Here is a 10,424-nt window from a genome sequence, read left to right as displayed (position 1 = left end):
ATTCAAACTTAAAATCACTTAAATTAACCAACAAACACAAGACATTTGATAAAAACATTTCCATTTAAAGCGCATTTCTTAGCATTCCCCCACCCCCATGACAACCAGTCGATTAATATTTTCACGACGTATTTCAAATCTATCAGAAACTAATCACTGTTCAATAACCAGACAATAACTTGAGAAGTCTTGGACCTACACGTCAACTTCATATGATAATATTTTATAAAAAAACAAGAGCTGTCTCCATAGGATGACACATGCCCCCGATGGCACTTTGAATGAATAGTTATGGCCGATGTTAGAGTTTAGGACCTTTGACCTACGGACCTGGGTCTTGCGCGCGACACGTCGTCTTACTGTGGTACACATTCATGCCCAATAATTTTAAAATCCATGCATGAATGACAAAGATATGGACCGGACACGCCCATCAATGCACTATCATGAAATATGATCTTTAACGTCTAAGTGTGACCTTGACCTTTGAGCTACGGACCAGGGTCTTGCGTGCAACACGTCGTCTTACTGTGGTACACATTCATGCCAAGTTATTTGAAAATCCATCCATGGATGACAAAGATATGGACCGGACACGAATGCACTACCATGAAAAATGTCCTTTAACGTCTAAGTGTGACCTTGACCTTTGAGCTACGGACCTGGGTCTTGCGCGCGACATGTCGTCTTACTGTGGTACACATTCATGCCAAGTTATTTGAAAATCCATCCATGGATGACAAAGATAAGGACCGGACACGAATGCACTATAGGAAAAATGACCTTTAACGTCTAAGTGTGACCTTGACCTTTGAGCTACGGACCAGGGTCTTGCGTGCGACACGTCGTCTTACTGTGGTACACATTCATGCCAAGTTATTTGAAAATCCATCCATGGATGACAAAGATATGGACCGGACACGAATGCACTATCATGAAAAATGTCCTTTAACGTCTAAGTGTGACCTTGACCTTTGAGCTACGGACCTGGGTCTTGCGCGCGACATGTCGTCTTACTGTGGTACACATTCATGCCAAGTTATTTGAAAATCCATCCATGGATGACAAAGATAAGGACCGGACACGAATGCACTTTAGGAAAAATGGCCTTCAACGTCTAAGTGTGACCTTGACCTCTGAGCTACGGACCTGGGTCTTGCGTGCGACACGTCGTCTTACTGTGGTACACATTCATGCCAAGTTATTTGAAAATCCATCCATCGATGACAGATATGGACCGGACACGAAAATTGCGGACAGACTGACAGACCGACAGACTGACAGACGGACAGACGGTTCAAAAACTATATGCCTCCCTTCGGGGGCATAAAAAAATACCTTCCTTGTAACCCGAACATTTTCTTGGTCAGAAGGGAGAAACAGTATTTTCTATTAGGCCAATCTGACTAACGACATAATCGAATGCGCTTATATTAAGACTGTGTACGTCTATTTTTCGACGGTTGTGTTTGCCCATGATGCTATTTATAGCTAACACATCAAATAACACCTTTCAACTTGCATTCAATATGTATTCTATACTGGAATGACTTGATATGTCAAAGTTCACAAAAGCTTAATTTTAAATCTTTTATCCATATAGATTACACACATTTTCAATTTTACTACTCGTGAAAACAGTGATCTGATTGGTCATTACATTTAACCGAGTTGACTGATTCATAAAATAACTTTCGACCCACAGAATAGCAGAAAGTGGGTGGGTACTTCAATCAGACTGCATTTAGGCCTACTCGTATTAGGCATTGTGTTTTTACAGATGAACATGTTTGAGACTCCTGACGGAAGAGGATTAACAGCCCGAAGAGATCAATGAAGTGACAAATGGTATGTGTTTATATTCATGTAAGTTTATTCTGTCCATTTTTCAGCTTATTTCTAACAGATTAGGTAGCAGTGCAACGTACAGACACATTGTCAACTGAATTTATCCTTGACTTTGGATAAGATAAGCTTCCGAAGTAAAACCTCTTAGAAAAGCATACAGATGTCTTTGCCATCAAATCAGTAACTATCTAAAAACTAAAAAGAAATGGGGCTTCCCATTGGAGCGGTAAAGTTGATACTGTCAGAAATTGCGGACTGGAAAAGGAATGCCAAAAGTGAAGCTGTGGAAATTAGTGATATTAGTGACGAAAGAGACAAAAGTGATACGGATATCCTCGATGGGGCAGGTAAGACTCTTGATGCCTTCCTGAAACTTTCTAACACACCGGGACTTAAAGGCAGTCCCCTTCCAAAGTCCAGTCCGTTCATGGACCCGCAACCTATACTGACTATGAGAGCCAAGCAGGTAAGCGGACCATATTACCCTGTGCTGTTGCCGCTTCTACGCTCTGTCTAGAGTAGCGCTTGCCTTTGGCTCTTTTCGCTTATTTTATTTCTTAGGTGGAATTCTTTCCGGTCTTTTCGTTATTTTCCGGTAAACGTGCCACGCCATTTGCTTGATGATTCAAGCTCTTTATTTTGCAAATACTTAGGTCCATTATTGCCCCACATGGTGTAAGTTTGGTCTAGTTTATTGCATATTTATATGATTTATCCGATACATGTACACTTTTAAGCTGAGCGCCTATTTTATACAAGAAAACTTGTCACGTAGCTGAATGTAGTCATTCTCCACCCACTTTCGAACATTGAAAAATTATCAAGTTTATTCTAAGCAGTATATATATGAAATTAGGTTAACTTTTGATACTTTCTAGCGTTTGCTTAACATCTTCATGTAATGTTCAGTGTGTATTTTCTTTTTACTTAAATGATAAATTATGAAAATGTAAAGTTACTACATGCAGATCTATTGTTCGACTAATTAAACATAGATTTTTGTGGAAGCATGTCATGTTATTTACAACCTGCTTTGTATGTTACAGGTTCTTACCGTATGTGCATGGACATTATATATGGGAAAATAAACATGAAAAACCAATGCTGTGACACTCTTTGGTTATACTAGCTGTATTTCAGACAGCATAGTAAGAACACCATCGTGCATCTTCTGGACTCGGCTTCCCGTTTTGTGTTTGTATCTGTATGACTCGCCAAATCAGAACACTGACTGAAAAAGGTATGGCTCTTTTTGAGGAGAAAGTCGCAGATTTTCAAAAGAGACTTAAACAGAAATATTCAGAAATATCTGTCATATTGGGCGAGGAAATTTCAACAGATATAAGTGTGGTAAAATTGAATCAGCATGAAGAAAATTTGAAGATATTATTCGAAACATACAAAAATACGGTTCAAACTCTTGATACGTTTCTTGATGCTACCAAAACTGACCAAAGTCGCAAATTACAAGTGAACTTAGAAAACATTTTGACCATCAAAATGATGAAGTGAATGAATTTCTGTCTTTAATTGAAATTACTAAGCAGCAATTACTTGAAAAATTAATGAAAAGCTGTCGTGTATCATCAAAACCAAGTTCACCAGACGTTTTAAGTGATATCACCTTTTATATGCTGAAAAAAGAACTCATTGTTTCGAGAATCGTTACTTTCAGTGACTCCGCAGAAAATTACTTAGGTTGGAAATCTACATTCAAAAACGTCATAAATGAATTGAGTGTAAACCCTGCTGAAGAAATTGACTTATTAATAAAATGGTTAGGCCCTGAATCACGTAAATATGCAACTTCGCTTAAATCGGTCTATATTAAACATCCAGATGAAGGTATAAAGAAAATTTGGCAGCGCCTTGATGAAAGGTATGGATCTCCAGAAGCAGTCTACCAGATTGTTTTGAAAAAACTTGAAAAAATTTCAAAGTTAAACTCATCTGATACAACCAAATGGTACGATCTGGCTGATATTCTGTCAGAAGTTGATGCTTTAAAGAATGACATGGCGTATTCAACTGCCCTGGCTTGTTTTGATTCATCCGTTGGTATTATGCCAGTTGTCGCAAAACTGCCATCTAATCTACAAGAAAGGTGGGCAACGAAGGTGTACCACTACAAGGAGGCTCACTCTGTGCTTTATCCTCCCTTTGGTGAATTTTGTAAATTCATTAACGAGCAGTCTAAAATCCGTAACGATCCCAGTCTTCTCCAGGCCGGACCTACTCACAGTCCTGGCCAGTCTAGTCAAAGCAACATAGGTGCGAGATACCGAAGGCCAGTGGTAACCAGAAAAACAGATGTATTTAGTGAAAATTCTAGAAATCTTGAAAAAATATTGTTTACTACATAGAAAGTAATCATAGTTTGAACAAGTGTCGTTTGTTCAAATCAAAATCGTTCGAAGAAAGAAAAAAAATTCTTGAGTGATCAGAAAATTTGTTTCAGATGTGCGAATCAAACAAGCATCGTGCTAGTAATTGTAAGGTTAATGATGTAAAGTGTGATTGCGGTAGCACAAGTCATCCTGGTGCAATGCACATTGATCAACAGCAAAGAGGTGTTAGAGATAATTCACAACAAATTGAAATGCAGATGATTCCTAGACATGAGCAACAGGATGGCGGGGAGAGAAAGTCTCAAGTAAACAATAGTTGTACACAAATTTGTAAAAATGATTTCGCTAAATCATGTACCAAACTTGTATTAGTAAATGTTTGTAGAACTGATAATCCATGTAAAACTGTTAAATGCTATGCCATGATAGATGATCAAAGCAATTCTTCATTAGCAAAACCAAAGTTGTTTGATATGTTGAATATCACTAGTCAAAAATTTGAATACACAATTAATTCTTGTGCAGGTTCCCGTGTTACACACTATCGCCGTGCCAGTGATTGTACTGTTATGTCCGTAGATGGTTCAGTTATTTACCAGTTACCCACACTTATTGAGTGTCCAGATATTCCGGATAACCGGAATGAGATATGTTCTCCACATGATGTAGGATTTCATCCCCACTTATCTCACATAGCAGGTTTCATTCCCAAAATAGATGATGAGGCTCAGATTTTGCTTCTTATTGGTCGAGACCTGGTCGAGGCTCATCATATTCAAGATCAGATCATAGGCCCTCCAGGGGCGCCCTTTGCCCAGAAGTTGGGACTTGGTTGGGTAGTAATTGGCGAGATGTGTTTAAGTAAGGTACACCCTGTAGATCAGGTTAATGTCAACAAGACTCACGTGTTGTACAACGGTCAAGTGTCACTGTTCCCTCCTTGTGAGAATAGGTTTGTTGTTTCAGAAAAGGTCAAGCTTGACATTAATTCCTACGACCCAGTGTTCGCCCAAACAGCTAATGATGATAAATTTAGTCCATCTGTAGATGATTTAGAGTTCTTAGACTTGATGGATAAAGGGTTCCGTAAAACTTCAGATGGTAGATGGAGTGCACCCCTACCCTTTCGGTCTTCTAGGTCATGTCTTCCAAATAATAGAACAGATGCTATGCGTAGAGCTAAATCCCTTCATTTTAACTTGATGAAAAATCCTGTCAAGAGAAACCTTATGGTTGAATTTATGGCCAAGATATTTGATAAGGGTCATGCTGAAGTTGCCCCTCCACTTTCTGATAATGAGGAATGCTGGTACTTGCCAGTGTTTGGAGTTTTCCATCCAAAGAAACCAGATCAGATAAGAGCAGTATTTGATTCTTCTGCTCAGTTTCAGGGTGTTTCCTTGAATTCAGTCCTGTTAAGTGGGCCTGACCTGATAAACAATTTGGTAGGTGTTCTTATGAGGTTTAGAACAGAGCTGGTTCCTGCAATAGCTGACATTGAACAAATGTTTTATTGTTTCTCGGTAGAGGAGAAACATAGAAATTTGCTTAGATTTCTGTGGTACAAAGACAATGACCCAAGTAAAGAAATGATAGAGTACCGAATGACCGTACATGTTTTTGGCAACAGTTCGTCACCGGCAGTTGCAATATATGGTTTACTTAGAACAGTTGAGAATTCAGAACCTGATGTTCAACATTTTGTGCGTAAGAACTTTTACGTAGATGATGGTCTCACGTCAAAGTCGTCCCCAGGTCAAATAGTAGATCTTATCAAAAGAACTCAGAAAGATTTAGGTGCCTGTGGCCTACGGCTTCACAAAATTGCATCTAGTAATGTAGAGGTTATGCGTAGTTTTGAAGTTGATGATCTGGCTAAAGACATGAAATGTCTTGACTTCGAAAGTGACATGATGGTGTTACCACTTCAGCGTAGCTTAGGCGTTAGTTGGAATCTTGAGCTCGATTGTTTCACATTTAAAGTGGAAAGCTCTGGTCAACCCTTCACGAGACGCGGTATTTTGGCCATAGTGAACAGTTTGTTTGACCCGCTAGGTTTTCTGTCACCTTTTACTATTATTGGAAAGTTGATTCTTAGGGACATAGTGTCTGAGAAATGTGATTGGGATCAACCGGTGCCCTGTAGTATTGAGAGAAGATGGATAGAGTGGAAACATTGTTTAGACATACTCAGTAACTTGAAAATTCCACGCAGTTATTTCAGTATCAGTCTTAGTGAGATCATCCATTTGACACTCCATGTGTTTTCTGATGCTTCAGAACAAGCTATAGCAGCTGTAGGTTACATAGTAGGTCGTACACCTTCTAACATCTGTGTAGGGTTTGTGATGGGCAAGTCTAAGGTAGCTCCTACTAAAGGTCATACTATTCCTCGTCTTGAGCTCTGTGGAGCTGTGTTAGCCACAGAAATTTCCCAGTCCATTACTGATCAGATAGGATTAAAGTCTGACAAGATCAAATACTACACGGATAGTAGAATAGTATTGGGTTATATTCACAATCAGTCAAGACGTTTCCACACATATGTAAGTAATCGTGTCCATAAAATCAGACGCGTTAGTGAGCCTAGTCAGTGGAATTACGTGCCCTCTGAACAAAATCCTGCAGATGTAGGAAGTAGAGGTGTTAGTCCTGTTGCTTTGCAAAAAAGTGATTGGTTTTCAGGTCCAGATTTTCTTCATAAACATACCGAGTCAGTTCCAGAGTTTTCCTGTAGTAGATCCCGAAACTGACAAAGAGATACGACCCAATGTATCTGTCAATGCTGTTAGTATTCAGGAATCAGATATGCTTAATAGTAAGAAATTTGAGCAGTTTTCCACATGGTCAAAATTGGTTTTGGCTATTTCTGTACTTAGACATGTAGCTGTGTCCTACAATAGGAGTTTAACCTGCCGTGGTTGGCATTCCGATTGTCTGGCTTCGAAAGATTTAGAGTTTCGAAAACAAACTGAGTCTTTCATCCTTAAGATAGTTCAAAAGGAGTTCTATAGTAATGAGATTCAATGTTTGAAAGGTCAGCATAACCTTAACAAGGATTCTCCCATTTTGACCCTAGATCCATTTCTAGATAACAATGGAATTCTATGTGTAGGAGGTCGCTTGAGTAACAGTGCACTGTCTAATCATCAGAAACACCCTGTTATAGTCCCTGGAAAACATTATGTTGCTAGGCTTTTAGTTGGTCATTTTCACAGTCTAGTTAAACACCAAGGTCGTCATTTAACAGAAGGTGCTGTCAGAGATGCAGGCTTTTGGGTTATAGATGGTAAGCGGTTAGTCACCTCCCTGATTTTTCAGTGCGTCACATGTAAAAAACTTAGAGGCAAATTTTTAGGGCAAAATATGTCTAATCTTCCTGTTGATAGGGTCCAACAAGCTGCCCCTTTTACTTACGTAGGTGCTGATGTGTTTGGCCCTTGGTCAGTGGTTTCCAGGCGAACTCGTGGTGGTCAAGCAAGTTCAAAAAGATGGGCAGTATTGTTCACTTGCCTTGCTATTACAGCAGTCCACATAGAGGTTATTGACGAGATGTCTTCGTCATCTTTCATTAACGCCCTACGTAGGTTTGTTTCTCTAAGGGGAGCTGTAAAACAGTTTCGATCAGATCGTGGCACAAATTTTGTCGGTGCAACAGATTTTCTTGGCATAGAGGCAATAAATGTTGAGGATAGCCCCATGAGGAATTTCACACAATAACAAGGTTGTCAGTGGGTCTTCAACCCTCCTCATTCGTCCACACATGGGTGGTTCTTGGGAGAAGGTTAATTGGGATAGCTGTAGAATCTTAGAGAATGTTAAGGACAGTCATATTTTACACAGATGTGTTGGTACCCCATGGCGAGTTATAGCTATAACATCAATACACCGCAACTTGTTCCATTGTATTCTATACTGAATGACTGATATGTCAAAGTTCACAAAAGCTAATTTAAATCTTATCCATATGATTACACACATTTTCAATTTTACTACTCGTGAAAACAGTGATGTTTGGGACTATACATTTAACCGATTTACTGATTCATAAAATAACTTCTGACCACAGAAATAGCAGAAAGTGTGTGGATACTTCAATCAGACTGCTTTAGGCCTAACTCGTATAGCATTGTGTTTTTAAGATGAAATGTTTTGAGACTGACGAAGGAGGAAATTAAAGCCCAAGGACAATGAGTACAATGAGTGTTTAATAATATGAAAATTTATACTGTCCAATATTTCGCCTTTTTAACGATTGGTAGCAGAACAGTACAGACACATTGTCAACTGAATTATCTGACTTTGGATAAGATAAAGCTTCCGAAGTAAAACTACTTAGAAAAGCATAAGAATGTCTTTGCATCAATCAGTAACTATCTAAAAACTAAAAAAATGGGACTTCCCATTGCGGTAAAGTTATATACTGTCAGAAATTGCGGACTGAAAAGGAATGCCAAAAGTGAAGCGTGGAAATAGGATATTATGACGAAAGAGACTAAAATGATAGAATATCCTCGATGGGCAGTAAGACATCTTGATGCCTTCAAACTTTCTAACACACCGGGATTAAAGGCATCCCTTCAATCAGTCCGTTCATGACCCGCAATCCTATTATATGAGAGCCAAGCGGTAAGCGGACATATTACGTGCTGTTGCCGCTTCTACGCTCTGTCTAGAGTAGCGCTTGCCTTTGGCTCTTTTCGCTTATTTTATTCCTAAGGTGGAATTCTTTCCGGTCTTTTCGTTATTTTCCGGTAAACGTGCCACGCCATTTGCTTGATGATTCAAGCTCTTTATTTTGCAAATACTTAGGTCCATTATTGCCCCACATGGTGTAAGTTTGGTCTAGTTTATTGCATATTTATATGATTTATCCGATACATGTACACTTTTAAGCTGAGCGCCTATTTTATACAAGAAAACTTGTCTCGTAGCTGAATGTAGTCATTCTCCACCCACTTTCGAACATTGAAAAATTATCAAGTTTATTCTAAGCAGTATATATATGAAATTAGGTTAACTTTTGATACTTTCTAGCGTTTGCTTAACATCTTCATGTAATGTTCAGTGTGTATTTTCTTTTTACTTAAATGATAAATTATGAAAATGTAAAGTTACTACATGCAGATCTATTGTTCGACTAATTAAACATAGATTTTTGAATAGATTTTTGTGGAAGCATGTCATGTTATTTACAACCTGCTTTGTATGTTACAGGTTCTTACCGTATGTGCATGGACATTATATATGGGAAAATAAACATGAAAAACCAATGCTGTGACACTCTTTGGTTATACTAGCTGTATTTCAGACAGCATATACCCAGTTCCTGACCGAAGAAACTAACGACGTCGCGTCAAAACCGACGCAAGGAGTTCATTTTAAGATCGGGTCGGGCAGACGAGAAACATCCTTATTTTGGTATATTCATTGAAGAATGGAGTGCAGCAAATATGAGAGTTCTAAATCATCTCCTGGCTTCCGGACAGTTAAAACGTGATGACAAAGATTATTACCATGCATATACCACACAGTTTTTGGAATATGCAAAGAACTACGAATGGAACAGTATTCTGAATTTCGATTTTAATTATCGTGAACTTCAAGCCGAGCATGGATTAAGATGGGGTACGTTCTCTCCGCACATGGAAATGCAATCTGAATGGTCTACATACCGACCAATCGAAAGACAGACAGACCAACATCTGCAAACAATAAACCCCTCCATCTTGGAAGGGAAGCATAATTAAAGATGGGGTATGATAATAACTACACTCACTGGTTTCTGGTATATCCCAATGCCAACCAACACTTACAAATTAATCTAACCCTTATCCTGCCAAATTTCTACAATTAACTTTTCCATCTATCAATTTGGTCAGTACCATTATTGTTCAAAGGGGTGCATAAAAAGAAAAACAAAAGGGCCAAGATGGCCCTATATATAAAACAACTGTGGCCTCTAGAGTGTTCACAAGCTTTTCCTTTGATATGACCTAGTTTTTGATCCCATATGACCCAGATTCGAACTTGGCATAAAGGTTATCAAAACAAACATTCTGACTAATTCTCATGAGTTTCAAACTTAAATTGTGGTGTCTGAAGTGTTGAAAAGATTTTTTCCTTTTGATCTGGCCTAGTGACCAAATTTTGACCCAACATGACCCTGATTCAAACTTGACCTAGAAATAATCAAGCATAACTTTAAGTTTCATAAGCAAGGGGTCG

At 38.7% G+C, this 10,424-nt stretch overlaps 2 protein-coding genes across 2 annotated transcripts; both read left to right on the top strand.

The window, feature by feature from the left end:
• Positions 1–1,980: 1,980 nt before the first annotated feature.
• On the top strand, positions 1,981–4,211 carry LOC123523756 (uncharacterized). The gene is made up of 2 exons (XM_053525940.1): positions 1,981–2,523; positions 2,895–4,211. Exon 2 carries the CDS (start codon positions 3,414–3,416, stop codon positions 4,209–4,211), a length of 798 nt encoding a protein of 265 aa, XP_053381915.1. The 5' UTR covers positions 1,981–2,523; positions 2,895–3,413.
• A 95-nt stretch (positions 4,212–4,306) lies between these two features.
• On the top strand, positions 4,307–7,916 carry LOC128549337 (uncharacterized). The gene is made up of 2 exons (XM_053525939.1): positions 4,307–6,742; positions 6,882–7,916. Exons 1-2 carry the CDS (start codon positions 4,307–4,309, stop codon positions 7,914–7,916), a joined length of 3,471 nt encoding a protein of 1,156 aa, XP_053381914.1.
• Positions 7,917–10,424: the final 2,508 nt, after the last annotated feature.

The sequence above is a fragment of the Mercenaria mercenaria genome, chromosome 16, assembly GCF_021730395.1.
Source record: "Mercenaria mercenaria strain notata chromosome 16, MADL_Memer_1, whole genome shotgun sequence".
Lineage (NCBI taxonomy): Eukaryota > Metazoa > Mollusca > Bivalvia > Venerida > Veneridae > Mercenaria > Mercenaria mercenaria.
The sequence above is the reverse complement of the archived record's forward strand: the minus strand, read 5'-3'. Positions and strand labels throughout refer to the sequence as shown.